The sequence below is a fragment of the Galendromus occidentalis genome, unplaced genomic scaffold (assembly GCF_000255335.2).
Source record: "Galendromus occidentalis unplaced genomic scaffold, Mocc_1.1 scf7180000077524, whole genome shotgun sequence".
Lineage (NCBI taxonomy): Eukaryota > Metazoa > Arthropoda > Arachnida > Mesostigmata > Phytoseiidae > Galendromus > Galendromus occidentalis.
The window spans coordinates 3126844-3145202 of NW_003805512.1; the positions used below are offsets into that span (position 1 = coordinate 3126844).

Below are 18359 nucleotides of genomic sequence, written 5' to 3' on the forward strand. Positions count from 1 at the left end.
TGCCGAACAATGTTACGCTGATCGTTGCGTCGGTTAATTGTGAGGGTTTCGACGGGCCAGAAGACGACTTCATCACCCGCGGCTCGTGCAAGGCCAAGTTCAGTTTGCAGAGCAAAACCCACATAGTTCGGGTCAAAGGAGACAACGGACGAATTTCGCATCGCGGCCGTTTCGACCCGAAAGTCTTGAGCCCCAGCGACGACAACTTCTTGATACTCCCTTATTTGATTCCGGCCATCGCACTCGTTGGAGGCATCATATTCGTGGTAATGGTCTTCACTTGTTGCTGCCCGAGGGACAAAGAGGAGACCGCAGTTCCTGCGGTCACCTCGTACCAAGCGCCTCCTCCTCCCCCGCAGTTCCCACAGGCGCCGATAACCAACGACAATTCCATGGCCCTACAGCAGCAGTCTTTCCAAAATCCTCACAGCAACCCCCATCCGTTCGCTTCACCGGCTTTCAATCCTGGTTATCCAATGCAGCCGGGCCAGTACGGCGGAGCCTATCCGAATGCTCCCCCGACGGGCTATCCCCAGCAAGTTCAGTATCCGCCTGGAATGCTCCCTCAACAGCCGTACCAGCAACCCCAGACGCAGGTCATCCAGCAGCCTGCGAGGTCCGGGGGCGGCGTGGCGAGCGGCATCGGGGGTCTCGTAGCCGGAGCCGCTGCGGGAGGCCTGGCTGGCTATGCGATCAATTCCATGATGCATAGTCATAGCGCAGAAGCTGCTCCGAACACCACAACGACAAATACGAACCAAGACGATCAGAACATTGACGTTATTGCGGAACATCCGGACAAGGCCGGTGGAATGTACGGGGGTGTGGACGATCAACCGGCATACGGAGCGGCGACAGTCTCGTACGTAGAGCCAAGCTATCCAGCTGCAGACACTTACCAGGCGCCTACCTTCGAAGCTGAAGATACCTATACTCAACCGACGTATGATGATGGCGGCGATGATTTCGGCGGAGGAGATTACGATTAGAGCGTCAGATCGCTCGGTGGTCGAGGTTTGCCCTGCTCAGGATCGGCCGGACTTGTGGTTGTTAACGTGGACGATCGTTGTTTAATAAAGTTTTTTCGCGCTCCCTATTCGTAATTGCTTATCGTGTAAATCGAATCAATGCTAGCTTCTTTCCGATGTTTCTCGACAGCTTCTCCGAATGTCAAAGCCTCGTCGCCGCTGTAGTGCAGCGGCTTTTTTGAGGCTATCTATCCCGAATATCCAAGATGTTAAGTCATCGTTATTGGGCCGCGAGTAGCACGCGAGGCCTTCAGGTGTAGTCACGCGCAGAACCAGTTGTTACGATGAGCAATCGTCATTACAGACGGAACCATTGTGAGCGGCCTTCTAGTACTCGAGCTATAGCATCGCCCTACATTATTCGGTCTCCGTCAAAAAGGAGTGGAGGGAACTCCTCGTCGGGATGCTCCCTGTGATTTTCCATCGGACGGGAATTTTTACGACATGTTTATCGAGATGTTCTCCAGGGAAGATGAGAGCATTTCATTCCAGTCGAACAGAACTCGCTCCTGAACTTTTAAGAATCGGCTCCGGGACTGTCGATAGCCTCACGCACGGGTACCTCTCTTGGGCCCTTGGATCGTGAGCAACGTCTCGAGGAGCTCCTCCCAGGACACTGCTCGTTGAGAGTCGTTGCATGGACAACCATTGGAAGTCTCGATGATATGGTGCGGTGGCGGAACCTCTATCGAGCCCCCGACGCCGCCTCGATGCGAGTCCGAGATTGGATACTGTTCCCCGGAACGTCCGTCCCCCGCGCGCCCAGTCGAATCTTTGGCCGGAGTTCGCTCCCCAGTGCTGACATATCGCCCTTTCTCCTCAAGGGCCCTCGCCCTCCGGCCATCTTGCTCGAATCGCAGCCGAATTGGTCTGAGTACAACACGGCGTGTTCCCGACATAGAGCACGACCTCAGCCGCTCGTATATCTCTGGCCGAACCTTGTGGTCACACAACCGCACCGGCGCGCGAGTGATATAATCAGAGGTTGACCGAGTCAACGGATATCGATCTCCGAGCGTGTGAGGTCCGACAGGTCGGCTGATTAATGAGTTCAGGTGAATTCTGAGTGAGCGTGAATACTTTAGAACGAAGCATCGTTGTAGGTCAGAGACGCGTCCCACCTTTTTGAGGATTTCAAGACAGTCTCTCCCTTACTCTGAGTCGGAAGGAGGTAGAGTCGCCTCTTTGAAGCAGAATCCCATTCTTGTCTTCGATTTCGATCAATTCTGAGTCCCGACGACTCCCTGCGTTCCTCGTGGGTCTGGGTCTTGATTGACGTTCCTGGTAAGAATACTTCTGGAATACCACGATGTCACGCAATATCGTTTATCGATTCGCGCTGTGACACTCGAACGATCCCCGGGCTCTGAGTCATGGATCATCGAGGCGAATGTTTGTGAACTTTGGACGTCGGGAGTCTTCAGATCAAGACTGCATCCTTCCGGAAGTTGAGCCTTCCCTCGAGGCCGCTCCGGCTCAGAATATATCGGAGAAGACATTTCGAAGCATTGATGAGGAACTTTTTTCCACTACAGGCCGCTTTTGCCGACTGATTAAGTTGAAGCCCCCTGTAGCTTTCTCACAGCTTGTGAATCGTCCACATCGCAATGTTCACCAAACGGCTTCTCAGCAAACTCATTTAAAGAGGCATCAAGATCGAAATACTACCGAAAAGCGGTCCGGCCAGTTCTCCGGCGGAAAACCTCTTGGCAATGACCGCTTCTCGACTTGGTATGAGAATCAGCATGTACCCAGCAGAGCGTATTCACATGCGAGTCGCATCTTCATGCCGGAGGAGGAATTTCGCGAAGGCAAAGCGAAAGCGTTGAAAGGGTGAGCCAATCGTGATAATTTCGTGGGGGAGGGGGGGAGGGGAGAGGGAGCAGTGACTTGATTCACCAGCGGATCCGCCGGATCGAGTCCGATTGGAGTCTCACTTTCCTCTTATTTCCAGTGAGGAGGCGCATCCGACCAACGTCGAGGATATTCTCTTCGACATGTTTAGGGATGAAGACGATAAAATATCCATCGCGAAGTTCTTCGACGCTCTTTTCGCTACTGGTCTGAAGAAAAACGACCACCGGCTCAAGGTTCGATACTATGAACGAAGATCCCTCTTTCGAAAGTCATTCACGGACACAAGAACGTTCATGTGAAAGGGAGGGGAACTTCATTGGCTCGACTTGCAGCAAAATAAGCCTTCATTTCGCTTACTGCAGGAAATGATGACGAACTTGCGCGAAATTCATGGAGGCGCGGGTGGCATGGGTTCCCTGGAAGGTTTGAGCTTGGATAAGGCAACGTTCAAGCACGTTCTCAAAGAGAACATTGTCCTTATCACGAGAGCACTCAGACACCAGTTCGTAATTCCCGATTTCCAAGATTTCACGGCATATGTCGAGAAATTCTACTGGAGATGCAAAGGCAATCAGAACGGCAACGTCGCGACTTATATACCACAGTTGGCAAAATACTCGCCCGACTACTGGGGCGTCTCGGTGTGCACCGTGGATGGCCAAAGATACGCAATCGGTGAGCAATACAAGATGATGACGACGTTTTCTTGCGTGATGGAGGAAGGAGAGAAATTATTTGAGGAATTCTCTAAAGTAAAATCTCTCTTACTCAGGCGACGCGGAGGTTCCTTTCACCATACAATCGTCAGGGAAACCCCTGAACTATGCGATCGCCCTCTCGGAACTTGGGGCGGATACTGTTCATCAATATGTCGGTCAGGAACCATCTGGAAGAATGTTCAACGAGCTCGTGCTCGATCACAACAGGAAACCGCACAATCCGATGGTGAACGCAGGAGCTATAATTATCGCGTCTACGCTGCTCAATCTAATCGAGCCCGAGATGAGAGCATCGGAGAAGTTTGATTGGGTAGGAATTCACGTTCGAGCGGAAGAAATTCCTTTTGCGTTGAAGCTGGTCGTTCAATTACTAACGTTGCGTCCTGTGGTCCTCAGATGTGCCAGTATTACCGCGCTTTGTCGGGTGGAGAGTATCTGTCATTCAACAATGCGATCTTCCTCTCGGAGCGTGAAGCTGCGGATCGTAATTACGCGATCGCCTATTACATGAAGGAAAACAAATGCTTCCCAGAGAAGGTCATATTGAAGGACGCTATGGATTTCTATTTCCAACTATGTTCCCTCGAGGTGAATTGTCATTCGGTGTCTGTCATGGCTGCTACATTGGCCAACGGAGGCATCTGTCCGATCACCGGCCATCAGGTACGAGCGCGAGCTGAATACTGGAGTGCGAGTAGTTCGTGACGCACGCATCGAACGACGCGACGCCGACGCTTTGCACAATCGGTTCTCCGAACTTGATACGAGCTTCTCTTTTTGAAGGTCATCAACCCCAACTCGTGTCGCGATGTCTTATCGCTGATGCACTCTTGCGGCATGTATGACTATTCGGGTCAATTCGCATTCAAAGTCGGTCTACCCGCCAAGACGGGAGTGGCCGGGTGCACCATGGTCGTGATACCGAACGTCATGGGCCTTGGTCTCTGGTCGCCTCCCCTCGACAACTACGGTGAGCTCTCGCGAGAACCGTCTCTCCGGCTGATATTTAGGGCTTCCGCTGACCGTTCCGATAAAATCTCTTTGAACCCCACAGGGAACTCGGTGCGCGGCGTGAACTTCTGCGAAGAACTAGTTCGCGTGTTCTCGTTCCATCATTACGACAATCTCCGTCACATGACCCAGAAGAAAGACCCGCGTCGTCAAAAGTACGACACCAAAGGACAGAAAGTGGTCAATCTGTTATTTTCAGCGGCCAGCGGTGATGTTACCGCTATGCGAAGACATTACTTGTCTGGAATGAACATGGGGCTCTCCGATTACGACGGCAGAACAGCCCTCCATCTGGCAGCCGCCGAAGGCCACATAGAAGCGGTTGAGTTCCTTCTCAAAATCTGCGGTGTGAATCCCTGCAACAAAGATCGGTAAGATCGAATCAAGGTCCCAGCCAACGACCGGGATCATGGAATGTTTCGAGGCTTTCCTCACACAGCGATCAGCGATCGATTTGACCGGAACTATTTTCTCGCTTTCTAGTTGGGGTCATACTCCACTCGACGATGCCAGGACTTTTGGTCATAGTTCAATCGTGGATTATCTCGGCAAGTGGAATGAAGGAAACACCATCCAGGAGGTAACGAAAGATAAAGATGCTGAGGAAAAACCAGTCGCGAAACCAGATCTAAAAACTCCGACCCCGTAAATGTCGGCCCCGAGAGCTAAGAAGTCCGACGAGACGGGCCCCATCGAAAGCAGAGTATTCTGAGAAGTATTCTCAGAGTATTCTGAGAGCGAAGTATTCTCACCCCGCTGGATTTTTTCCGGGAGTGTGCATGCCGAGGACTTTCTTAACTTCTCCTAAGTGAGAGCGTTATCCCTCCACGAGACACCCAGTCTTTCAATGAAGTTAGTTAGGTGCATCTGTCAGCCAGTTCACGAGTCATAAGATGGACATACTGCAATATTTTTTGTTCTTAGATCACGTTTCGTTTCTGAGCAGTCGACCCCGTCATGGATTAGGTACACATGGAAGGGGGTAGGGACCCTACATACGGGAAATTATCATGTAATAAAAGACTTTCGACGAATTTCCTGTCAAATTTCTTCTAGCTCCGCAAGACGGGACGGGGAATCCATGTATTCCGCGTATACAATAGGGCAATCGGAAGACGAGCTTGAAGAACGTCGGAAAGATCTCACGAATGATGAAATCAGAGTCAGAGAATTGAGGGGCAGATGAACTGAGAATTTTTCTGGCAGTCAGAGATCTCAACTAGCTCCTTGTGAGAGCTCGAAGTTTCGGTGTTGGAAAATCGAGCTTCCAGCTTCAGGGAGCGGAGCCTCGAGGAGCTGTGGTCACATTGAGCCCCAATAATGTCGAGGACACGTGCGAAGTACCTCTGAAATTTAAAATATGGCAAGGCTCCTAAGGCATTAATGACCTTATGCAATTTGGACGCGCATATAAAACCTGCGGCGAAAGCATTGTCTCAGATCGACCATTCCGAGCCGTCGCTCAATAGACTAGATATGAGATCCGCTTCCAAGAGGATGTGTGCGCTAGATGTCATCGAGTCGCTCTCCATCGACACTTTACGCTTGCCAACACGAATCTAATCTTTCCCCGAGGGCGAGCCGCCGATGTTCTCAACGGTCCATTCGAGCAGTGGCTGCGCCGCACATACAGTCTCCCAACTCAACGGGAATCGCGTCGGACCTCCGAGCGAGTCACTCTCCGATCCGTCTCCAGTCGGGAGCAGTTTCATTCTTCGGCTCTCTGCCGGCAGCGAGCGGATGATACAAAATTTGAAGACAGCTCCTGTTTGATAGTGATCGCAGAGCCGTGGCAAGGAATGACACAGCCGGCCACGTGATGAGCGCATGTGCGTGTACTCCAAAAGAATTGACAATAATAAATACGCTCAAGTGAAATGCTTCCAGTCTTCGAGCACCGGATACGATAAGGAGCGATCATGTCTTCGAGTGACGATCGAAAACGCTGCACCCTGTTCGAAGAGTCGTCCATCACACTCCAGGATATGTACCACCATGACGAAATTTGCAGTGACCATCTTCTGGAGGATCTTACGGATGAACGAACGAATCATCTAGTCAGGTAAATGACAAAGAATTTCGGAGCACGCGGTGTGCACCCTGTTCAGCTATGAGCTAACAGCACCCACTGCGACTGGGAGATTGAGGGTTTCGGTGAATCGTTCTTGCATGAATTCCAGCATCGAGCACAGGGTGAGCGACGACAATCACCTGACATTCCAAGTGCAGGGCATAAACATCCCCGAAAGAGCCACTCATGCCACCTTGACAATTAGTAAGCGACCATCTACAGATTCAGCATCTTCATCGATCTTACGGACACTGGTCTGAGGGGCTATGAACCAAGCCATCGGATGAGTGGAATCCCCATCAAAGCTGAATTTACTATCGCGTTTCCAGAGACACGGGACGGGCTGAACGGCGAACGAACGAAAGGTTTCCATTGTGATGTGTATGGCTGTGACAAGACGTATTCAACGCAGGGGAATCTGAAAACGCACAAGAAGAGACACACAAGGGAGCTCACCTTCTTCTGCTCCCAAGAGGGCTGCGGCAAAGCCTTCTTGACGTCATACAGGTGATTAGCTCTCCGTGAAAAACTTTGTCTCTGTAAGATCATCGAGATCGAATGTCGGCTCTAGGCGTCCAATTCCTTTCCAGTCGAAATATACACCTCCGAATTCACACGCATGAGCGCCCCTATAAATGCGAAGCTCTTGAATGCACTCGTACGTTCTCCACGAGATATCGGCTGAGAGCCCACGAGAGAATACACACAGGTACTATATGTATATCGCTTATCCAGTCGCCTTGGTCGATCAGCAAAGAAGAGACAAGGGCTGCTCGACTCAGGTCCCCATGCCGATCAGCGATGCCTCAATTTCTCCCAGGTCAAACGTTCGAGTGCGAGTGGTTGGAATGTGATAGGAAGTTCACCACGGTCTCCGATCGGAAAAAGCATAGTCGCGTTCACACTGGCGAGCGGCGCTTCTTGTGCGAAAGTTGTGGGAAGATCTTCGGTGCATCGCACCATCTGAAATCTCATCGACGCACCCACACTGGAGAGAAACCGCATCAATGCAACGTCTGTTCCAAGAAATTCGCTACTCCCTATTCCTTCAGGTCAGTCTCCGACATGTTTAGGCAGCGGAGTTTGGGCGCCAGGCGCTACTGGCGACGATGGAGCTCTCTTCTCCCATTGTTATTTTGGAGAACTTTCTTCAGGATGCAATTTCCTTATCTTACAGATCTCATGTGAAGTCGAAGCATGCGCAAGACATTCTAGAGGAGAGCGCGCGAATCGCTCGCATTTGCACTTGCACGAAGGAAGCTTGTGAGAAGGCAGAGTGCTGCTCCACTTGTTTGCTGCCGGTGGGTCCACAAGCTGTGGAAATGACCCCCGATGTGAACACAGTCGAGAGCCCGTCTCCCTGAATTCATCCTGCCATTGGATTAAAGATGGAGTTGAAGTACCTATTCGGGACTTTGTCGCCATGAGTCAGTAATTCGCCGGTCAGGAAGACAGGCAGAGAGTTCTGCCAAATTACCTATTTTGCATTGTTCAGGCGAATGACTGGAACCGTGTTATTTTGATACAATCAGTGTGTGGATTATTACGTTCTGATAACCTCAATCCGACTCGTGATCAAAATTCTGCTATCCCTCGCTTGAGATAAGAAATTAGAGAATCAATTTCCACCCCAAAATGTCTGCAAGTCTAGAGCCTCGACGCACTCTGTGCTGGGCAAAAACAGGAAAAAATCAGCAGAAGGTGAAACCCAATGATCTATTCGTCGTTCTCATTTTCGGAAGTGTTCTAATCGGATGGGGGACCGCAGTCGACTCATCCTTATTCGGGAGCTGGACGCGCATACATATACATATACCCGCCCCCATTCTCATCGCTGAGACGTCTGTTCTTTGGATTTCCATGTGCTCGAGATTTCTCCCATGGAATGATGCCCACAGCCAATCAATTGGCAGTTTTTCCGATTGACCTCTCCTAGTCGGTTCGAGGAGTGTGCGCTGTGCGATCGCGGAGCTCCCGCAGGCCTGCGAAAGCTTGCGGGTGGACAGTCAAAAGTTCATTACCGTTGAACGAGACGCTATGAGAGCTTCCGATGCGCATAGAGCCTGTCCAATGACGTCCCGACGCAGAGAGGTCGGGGAGCGGTCAGGGTTGTTGTCGCGCCAGCACTCCGTCTTGTTTGGCAGAAGAAAGAGTTCCTTCATGCGGGACTTGGAAGGAAGGGAAAATATGCTCACAACCTCCTTCTGAGGGAAAACAGTCTCGAGTCAGAACTCTCTGAAGATTCTGAAACCTCTCCGCGGCATGGGGAGATGCACGTAGCTGCCATGTCGATAGCACCAGGTGCCTTGTCGTATGTACTGAGTTTGCTTCAATCTTCAGTTGGAAGAAAAGGCGAGGACGCTCCTGCGTGCAGGCGTATACGGAGGGCACATGGAGGGGTGTTGCTGGCCGGCATCGAGCTGCCGCCTTTATTGGAGCATCGAGACGTTAGAATTTCCGCCAGGGAAAGAGTCCGATACTCACGTCATGGATTCTCATCTACAAAGCTATTTGATGCACGAATTCTGCAATGATCTGGAACTAGGAGAGACCGCATGGAGCATCATACGGGCATTTTATGTCTTAACTGCCCATGGATCATAGAGGATCAGGACGCTGCGGACTGACGTTCGTCAAATCTGAGGAAGCCCCTCTATCCATATATAGCCAGCGAATAGTTAGTCGGAGCGCACGCCTCCCGTGTCCACTCGAGGGAATCTCGCGCTGCTCCGACCGTGGAATCTCTCGATCCGAGCACATGTGGTTGCTCAGGGAGTATTCAGAAGGAAGGGAAGGAAGCACAGGGAGCGAAGCTCTACCCCCTGAGCACCCAACGGCCGCTCGCCTCAGACGGATGTCAGTCTCGGGAGCGGCAGAATTACTGGGAGATCATCGCGAAAGGGAGATGTACAGGGAAGGCACAGCGCTACCTTGAAGTAGAACCGATGCAAGAGGTCGCCCCACAGAGACTGTCTCAATGCCTCCGACTCAGAGGAGTCCTTAGAATCAAATGGAGATCACAGCTGAGGGAGTGATTGTGGGAGCTCCGATGCCTGAGGATCCACGAAATCCGGCGGGATTCATGGGTCAAGCTCCCTTACTTCATCAAGTGGAAGACAGGGAGTCAGACCTCTCACGGCCGTATCCGAGACAATGATTCGGTGAGGGCTTCGCGGGCATTCGAAAGGGAATCTCTCTGAAGGTGAGCGTATACACGAGCTGTTAATCCACGGATATTGTTCTCATGCCGCTCCAGTGATTTGCATTCCCTTAGTCAAGCATTCGTAGATATTCGAAGAGATCGAAGTTCATGGCTGAGTCCGTGAACCTAGCGACCGTATATACATATATTCATCAGCCGGGCACCATCCGCGAGGCGTATGTGGTCGCAACGAAACCATGCTACCCGACCGAGTGATGCGAGGATCGGGACGGTTGGCTTCAGACAGTTACGAGAGTCCTGACCTCCATCCTAAGGAATACTTCCCGAATTCGGCGGCGAAGACAACACTTCTCCGATGACGTCCGGGGAGTTTGAAGGCGAGTCAACGCTACCAAGTGATGACATTGCACAGGGTCAGAAGTATGTTCCGGAACGCGGCCATCGCGCCATTGATCGGGAGATACTATAGATGGAAGGAAACGTTGAACGGTTAAGGATTCGCTCATCAGGAACTCGTCTTTTGCTGATGAACCAACTTCCAGGAGCTGCGCGGGGCCCCGTTTTTAGCGCAAGATGGAACCGCTCTCGCTGAACATCTTGGAAATGTCAATCATTAATGATTATTGATGTTCCGTTCCGTTATATTATAAGCCCAAGCTCGCGAGACCAGGTGTTCAAAATCTGAATCGTACTTTTAGGCGATCCGATCGGTCATCTCATGAGTCGCATGCCAGACTGCGGCCCCCCCGCGGTCGAATCCGTCTGCCTTCTAGGCAGTGGACTCGACCGGTCCGTCATGCAAACCTCGATTCTCCCCATGGCCGCGACTATCAATGGTTCGGACGTCCGATTCTTGCCAACGGAAAGGGAAAGGAACGCAATGGATTTTCACCTGACTTCTAACCTAACTACTACCGGGATCATTCGGGGATCTGTCCCCAAAGATTCTCGGAAGAGAAGACGGAGCTTTCTAATGCGGGGTGATTTTTGTCTCGGAGAAGAAACGATCGTCTCCGCAATTTCCACGAAGAAGACTCGGTGCGTTTCTTGTCGCGTGCGGTGTCTCTCTTCTGTTTGAGCCGGACTCCGGGATTCACCAGCCTCAAGTCGATCCGACTTCTCGTTTTCAACCGGGAGGACGAGAGCCTTGAAGAGACCGGCTGATGTGTATCAGGCGTCCGTCTGCTCGGTGCCAGGAACGTTGGTCCGTATTGACTTTGGGTTCCCTTCGGCGAGATAAAAATGAGATAAAGAGCGTTCTTGGAACGCAGGCGAGGGTGTGCTCCCTGGGCTATGAGGGGTTCGACACCAGAGCAGAGATGGGGATGGCACAGCTGCGATGCGAAGCGTCTCATGGGTACCAATAACACCCTCGAACAGGAGGCTAAGAACGGGAGTATATAAACATTGGGTCTGGTGCTGCTGCGACATTCGGAGTCTGGAGCCGTAGTCTCGAACATCTCACCATGAAGACCTCAGCAGCAGTTTTCGCGTTGGTTTCCATGCTCATGGCCGGCGTTGAAGCTGCGGACCGTTGTCACCTGCGTGAACTCGATCTGTGTGCAGCCACAGGGGCGACCAGCAACAGGATTCCGACAAGCGAAGCCGATGTCGACAAGCAATGTAAAATTTACCAAGAAGTGAGTGACTGCTTTGGTAACTACACGAAACTCTGCACTACTCCGATCCAGCGTGAAGTCATCAATCTTCTGACCGAAGGCGTTCGCGATACGCAAAAAAAGTTTTGCTCCCGCGGTGACAAGCTCCGTGCCGGGTATTTGAAACACGCCCCGTGTTTGGCCAAAGCTCAACCTCAAGGCCGTAAATGCATCGAGGACGTGAAGGTCGGACTGCAAACGATCGAAGAAGCCAAGTTCGCGGACCGAGTCGGAACTGCTTGCTGTGTCTACCTCCGTTACGCCGACTGCGCCACCAAAACCATCGAAACTGTGTGCGGGCAGGAGGCTCTCGAGTATGGGAACCTTCTACTGCGAGTGATCACATCGAACCTACCTGACGTTACCTGTCAGAATTACAGGAATAACCCCGCTTGCGACACTCTGATCCCGCCCAGCGGAGCGAAGGCAAAATCCAGTGCCAAGGGAGTAATTTCCCGACTTTTCAATGCATACTATTCTTGAGAAGTTTTCCAGAACAGATGCAGCAACCTTTCACTGGAGGGAGTGAATTTAATGATAGAATCGACTCATTCGTAGATTTTGAATAAATATATCCCTCCCGTTTCACCGAGAGGATGTTTGATGTGATGCTCTTGACTCATTCTGTTTGAACAGTAGCGGGAGAATAATGAGACGGTTGGAAGAAACAACGATTCGTGGATCAATTATGCAAAAATCGTGAATTCGACGGGGACGAAATCTCTTGGGACGACATGGGCAACTCGATCCCGAATGCGGAACTCACAGTCGAGAAGTCTTGGAGAGCGGAGTTTCACAAATCGTCTCACTTCCTAGGGGAAATCTTGGTTTCAGCTTTGGCCCCTCGCGAGAGCAGCAACCATGCGGGTCACGGACTCAATACTGGAGCCGGGCTGAGCGTCAGTGTCGAGGGCGAAGTAGATGTTATAACTCCACGACTGTCGCCTCCGGGGGCGAAACACCAAGGGTATTCTGGAAAGGAACTCGTTTCCCGGATTCCTTCCCTGTCCCGAGTTCGATCAGGCTCCAGGCCTCTAAGAAGAGTACGCCTATCGTCACGGTGTACTAATGGAACATCCGGGCGTTCGGCAGGCTTTTGCTCAGAAGCTCGCGTGCGGAATACGATGAGATCGAGTCCAGGAGCGCGATCGCAGACGGCTGGTTTGGACCAGAAGCTTGGGAAGCAGCCACTGGAGGTTGAGCGGGGGCTGCGCAGTGCGCCCGGTTGGTATTCTCTTTCGAGGGCTTCCAGGGGTGGCATTTTGGGGTTTTGAATTCACAGGAAGCGAGGTTTTCAAAGAAAAAAATCGGTGACGGGCGGCAATCCGGCACACCACGCCACTGCCGAGACCTCCATCCTCATCGTGGCAGTAATTCATTTACGGTGCTCATTCGGAGAAGGGGTTGCGAGAAAGGAGTCCGGGCAGTCTGGCACGCAGTCATTGAGAGCGTCGGTGGTCCTCGAATTCGGCCCATTCGACGGACTCCCTCGCAGAAGACGAGACACTTCATTCATGTGAGCCGCGCTTCGCAGAGCAAATTTCGTAATTCGAGAATTCACGCTATCGAACCGCGAGGGGATCGTTCAAAACTCCATGGTGGTGTACTCCGATTCCGACCCCATCCCTGCTTCGAACTGGACGGCGTCGAGGGTAGCCAGGTCTCAGCTTCAAGGGTTTTCGGAAAACATTTTACGAGCGATCCCGAGGTTCTCTTCGGGGAAAGAAATGAAATTCCTGGGAAAGAGGGCAAGAGAGGCCCGCGCTACATCGGATGTGGAAAGAACTTACGCGGTATCCTCCGCTTCTTCCCGTCATGAATTGTATCGACTTCTCAGCCTCCGTGAGCCTGGATATTCGACAGACATTAGGGCCCTGTTCCTTGACAGCGCGGAGCTCGTTCCGGGAGCATTCATTCCAACCCGTCGGCGTCGGTGGAATGCGGAATCAATCCGTTGACTCTTCCAGCTCCCCGGCTCATGTTTTAGGCAGAATAAGAATGAGAGAAGAAGGGCACGCGGAAACTCAGTGAATGTGTCAGGAGGAGGCGTGCAGATTACAGTCCTGGATGTTCATCCCGAGAAATAATCCACTCATCTTCGTTGGCAGCAGGCGACCACAACGATTCCAGGAGTTCGAGGGAAATTTCCGAGCGAAGCGTCCCAGAGCGCTGAGCGGCCAACATATGGACCGTACACGGGGGAAAAATGCCGGTCGTCCTCTCAGCTTCCGAGCAGAGTCGATCTTCATATTATACGTCGGTACGGACATTCCCGGTGCCCACCGGGATACCCGAAAGCTCTCGGGGAAGCGGATATCGTCACGCTTTTGCCGTCACGGTAATGTTGGATCTCGATAGACGGAACCCAGTAGAGAATAACTCGGAAATTCTCGATATTTCGCTATCGGAGCGGTAGAACGGTGCCAGCGTCCACAGCATAGAAGCGGCCGAATGGGCGAACGAGTATTTTCGGCTGAAACTGCAGTTTCGTCGAGAGCCGTAGCGAGCGCTCTCGGTCCTGTTCCCTTCTTCGGTCAATATTGGTGACCAAAGTTCAACTGATAACGCCGAAACGCAGTCAACCAGGCACCTATACAGGCAGCCGGCTGGCCAATCAGACTGCCGCGGACAGGAAAGCTCAGCAAAGCCAGGACGCTCCAGCCATCTTGCTTTAACTTAGTCTATGGGTACGGACCGTGTCGATCCGTAATGGAAACATTGTTTCTGCGTTCTGAAACCTCAACAATCGGCTCATCCGGTCTCCGGTTGCCTCCCGTCCGCCCGGAAAGGTGAGTTCCCCTCGGGAGACTGCCTGTTCGACTTGCTTGCCTTTACCCGAAAAGTTGCGCGCGCTCGTTATATCACCACGTTCGAGCAAACAGAGATACGCGAAGATTAGGTCATAGTGCCGGAGATAAGCGGTATCTCGTCGTCGGCGTCAGCTTAAGAAAATTACTCTCCCGTTGAACCTAGCGTGATCAACACGTGTGCACTCCTCGGAGTCAGTGCTGTCCGCGAAGTTAGGCATCACGGCTGGACTCGGACTCCACACAGTGAACGCCTCGTATGAGTCGCTTCTCTCGGATACGAATCATCTCGGTGTTACTCGATATGGAGCTTCTTCGGACGTCCAACGTGTAATCCCTCTCGGCATATTGAAGCCTTCCGCGAGTTCTGAGCAGAAAGAGTGCTCCTGTTGGGATTTGTAGATTTTTTCCTGAGCTCCTCGTTCCTTCCTGATGACCTTCCCGTAGGTACTGGGTGAGGACAGACATGAGGGTGTATGACTTGTTGGCATGTTTTGTTCATTCAGTGGCGTAGCCAGGGGGGGAGGCGATCGGGCGTTCGCCCCCCCGTAATTTCTTCCGGAGAGTGTCGAACATCCATCGAGACGATGAGTGGGACATAGAATCCGTAATCGACAGATTCGCCAGCAAGCAAAAGCGCCGACTGAACTTAATGTTGTGAGTCGCGAAGGCCTACCAGCCAGTGTAGTCACCTTTCGTTGTCAGTAGATTGTTTTGTGCCTTCCATTTGTTCTACTTTACCTCTTCGCGGTGACGGAGGTAGACCTCTTGGCGTTTTAAATTCAACGTTTCCCTGCTGTTTCGATTTTTTTTGTAATAGAATCGATTGCTGCTAGCGAATCATGACTTTTCAATCGATATGAGACGGAGATCCGATGATTCTGTGAGCCTACCCACAAGTTCGGAAAAAATTCCGCCCCCCCCAAAAAAAATCCTGGCCACGCCACTGGTTCATTTGTTTCCCTAGTCTGCTTCGCTGAGGTGAACAGAAGCTTTGCCAACACCGAATATATGCTCGATCGCGAACAGTGTTCCGATTTTTTTTTTGAGCATTTTCGCCTCAGAGGGCATGATATCAGTCGCTTCGGATTTTCTCACCCCCGAGGCATTTCAGGATCTCTACGAATCATCCATAGAGATATATTAATTGTCATACTCAACCATCAAAGTTGTCGGAAGCGAGTAAAAGCTGAAGACAGACAGCAAGCGTATGCAGACGAGAGGCATTCGTCTTCGAGTTCACGTTCTGCTTAGGCTCTTCCCCCAAACGAACGAATGAATGAATAGATCATGCGATAGCTGTGAATGTTGTGAGGAACCAAATGACGTCGCAGAAGACTCCTCAGGAAATGGTCATTTGTCTTGGTGGATTCACTCTCTGGGAATCAGCAACGAATCCCTCAGAATCGTCTTTATTCTCGGCGATAGCGGTCCTCTCACTGGCCTCCCCCGGTCCTCGACTAACCTAATGTCCATTGACGGCCCGGAAATAGTTCGAGAAAGTTGTATCCTCGGAATGCCAGAACTACTCCCGCAGAATATGGGCAAGGCGGAATTCAGGGGAGAGCTTGTAAGATATAGGAGCTTCGCAGCCCTCGATCGCGGGTAGATGCATACCTCGCTGTGTTCATGTTCGAAGTCGGCTGGCAGCTCGCATGTTCGACCACCAGATATCTGACAGAACCTCTTGAAGAGCAGCGGAACGGACAACGTAGCCGGCTCGGACAATGTCGACGAAGATGATCAGGGGGAGAGCATGGTTGACGACCCAAACGCGGCCGCTCGGTCACTCTTTCACTCAGACACGGTTTCACTCTCACTCACACATTGCTGCAGCTCCTGCATATGCTGCTGATAAAAAGTACACAGAGACCGCCCAGAGCAGAGGCGGAGCCTCTCAGAAAACTCGTCGCTGTCGTCGACGTCTGTGGTGCTTCGCCATATGCTAGGGGTTCGTATAATTATAATTGTTGAACAAGCTCGACTGCCGGGACGATCCAATTATACATACATATCAGCGAGGATCTCCCTGATGCAAAGCCCCCGATTGAAGATCGGTTACGTGTGAGGCTCCCATGCTGCTTGTCCTGTCAATAGGCCTCGATAGATGATGTGTATATCATCAGTGATTGAAAGGAATGCTCAGCTTGACGGTAGACTTCCGAACCTCCCTCTCAAATCCTCAGTCGACTCCCTCAGCGACCAAGAGTGACGCCTACGAGGGATCCCCCTTATCCCACTACGATGAAAGCGTAATGTATGTTTGACAGCGTACACCTTTTCCACTGCTTCACCCCATAATTTATCTTTGATTATGCACGCAATCCATACGGGACCCCTCCGTTGTTCGCCTGTGTGAGCTTTCATGCATGTCTGCGGGCCGTTCTTCAGAAGAGGGCGGAAAACTCCAAGTTTGTCCCTGGTATGCGTTGTGGCTTCGACATGACGTTATCGCAGACTCGAGATGGCGAATCCACGCTGCACCCGAGATTGTCAGCGATTGGGATTGAGCTCTTCCGATCACTCCGGACTTCTCCCCTCGGTTTGGGGTAAATTTGTGGGCTATCCGCTATCCGTATACCAAGATTCTTTTTTGTCTTCGGAGCTCAGCCACGATAGTGCATTGGTCGGGGTCGGGGATGTCATCCATCCAGAAGTCCTGATCGAGTTCGAGAGCGCGCACGCCGAAATAAGGATGACCTGAGTGACTTTTGTCGAACCAGCGCTGACCAACATCAAGCATCGTGCCGCCGCGGCTACCCTCTATCGCCACCGGCCCCTGCCGCTACGAGCTGCGCGGCTCGGAGCTCGCCCTCAGACTGTTTGAGATGTCGTTATGAGCGAGCTCGCGCGAGACTGCGGATGATCCAAATGATAATGTGAGAAGTTCCTTAGACAATCCCGCTGAACAGTGGCGTGCCCAGAGAGGGGGTGGATCAAGGGGCCGGTTTGCCGATCATTGCAGATGATTTGCAATCATTCAGCAATGCCACAGAAATGCTGCTCGTGCCTCACTATATCTGAGCATCCTTCATTCATCCCTCCCCTGACCAGGATATGAATGTCGAATCACGGATTTGAATGCCGAGTGAAACTTGCCTGTACATTTTATGAAAAATCTGATCGAAAATCTGGAGACATCACGTGAACAGATTCGCTCTTGGTGTGCAAATCGTCAAGAGACGAGGCCTGGATTCCTTCGGATCCCGGACAACCTAGTCTCTTCGCGGATGAGGAGGCGGCGGTCGAGAAATCAGGGAAGGCCCCGAGGTTGAGGAACTCCGCGATCTCCACGTTCAACGCAGCAGATTCCGATTGGTCTGTGGAGGACGAGAGGAAAAGAGAAATCAATGCCAGACCATGCATAATTCCTCCGTTTATGTCAACGGAGCTCGGAAGGTGATACGGCGAGCTTTTGTCAGGGCATTCGTCGCATCGGCCGGGTTCTTCCCCACCGTCGGATGACCCTTGATACAAAGTCCGGAGGGGTACGATGCATCGCGAATCGTGATCTGGCGGTATCTCGATGTTGCATGTGTCTGAGCATGAGTCTAGGGCTTTCCAATGTTTCAAATATCGGTCTCTAGCCATAAATGTATACTTACTCGAGCTTCTTGGTTCGACCAGCGATACGTACTCATTCCATAGCAGCCGCTTCTCGGACGCGTGGGAATCTAAGGTTAGGTGAAAGGCCGGCAAAGTCAGCACACCAAACTTGTCGTCTAGATTCTGGATTCGCATTGTGACATGCGGAAGGTCCCTCCCTCGGAGCCTGCAGCCCCGACTTGAGGCTCTGGAGGGGGTCCTGTGGGAATACTCGGACAACCCCCCAATATTCTCCGCGGATATTGGGAATGGTGTCCTCAATGGCAATCATACGGCTTCCATCGTGCTCTCGGGAAGTATGCTGGGCTAGGTGGCGACCAAGCCGCTTTCCCCGTCGTCCACTTCAAAAGCCCGTAGGATTCCTCGAACATCATTGCAGGACATGTGGAACAGGAGACTCCTTCGCCTCTACCGTCAGGTGGAGCCTGTCGTGTGACGT

General features: G+C 51.9%; 4 protein-coding genes across 4 annotated transcripts; all 4 read left to right on the forward strand.

Moving 5' to 3' along the window:
* Positions 1-42: 42 nt before the first annotated feature.
* LOC114828462 (uncharacterized) lies at positions 43-989 on the forward strand. The gene has a single exon (XM_029112716.1). It carries the CDS (start codon positions 270-272, stop codon positions 987-989), a length of 720 nt encoding a protein of 239 aa, XP_028968549.1. The 5' UTR covers positions 43-269.
* A 995-nt stretch (positions 990-1984) lies between these two features.
* On the forward strand, positions 1985-5642 carry GLS (glutaminase). The gene is made up of 9 exons (XM_003747642.2): positions 1985-2083; positions 2564-2861; positions 2983-3118; positions 3248-3560; positions 3658-3914; positions 4001-4267; positions 4388-4574; positions 4659-4986; positions 5099-5642. Exons 1-9 carry the CDS (start codon positions 2074-2076, stop codon positions 5262-5264), a joined length of 1962 nt encoding a protein of 653 aa, XP_003747690.1. The 5' UTR covers positions 1985-2073; the 3' UTR covers positions 5265-5642.
* Positions 5643-6224: 582 nt separating this feature from the next.
* On the forward strand, positions 6225-8148 carry LOC100905067 (metal regulatory transcription factor 1). Its single transcript, XM_003747835.2, has 6 exons — positions 6225-6677; positions 6796-6890; positions 7016-7193; positions 7277-7395; positions 7507-7738; positions 7864-8148. Exons 1-6 carry the CDS (start codon positions 6535-6537, stop codon positions 8048-8050), a joined length of 954 nt encoding a protein of 317 aa, XP_003747883.1. The 5' UTR covers positions 6225-6534; the 3' UTR covers positions 8051-8148.
* Positions 8149-11284: 3136 nt separating this feature from the next.
* On the forward strand, positions 11285-12113 carry LOC100900897 (uncharacterized). Its single transcript, XM_003747643.2, has one exon. It carries the CDS (start codon positions 11316-11318, stop codon positions 11988-11990), a length of 675 nt encoding a protein of 224 aa, XP_003747691.1. The 5' UTR covers positions 11285-11315; the 3' UTR covers positions 11991-12113.
* Positions 12114-18359: the final 6246 nt, after the last annotated feature.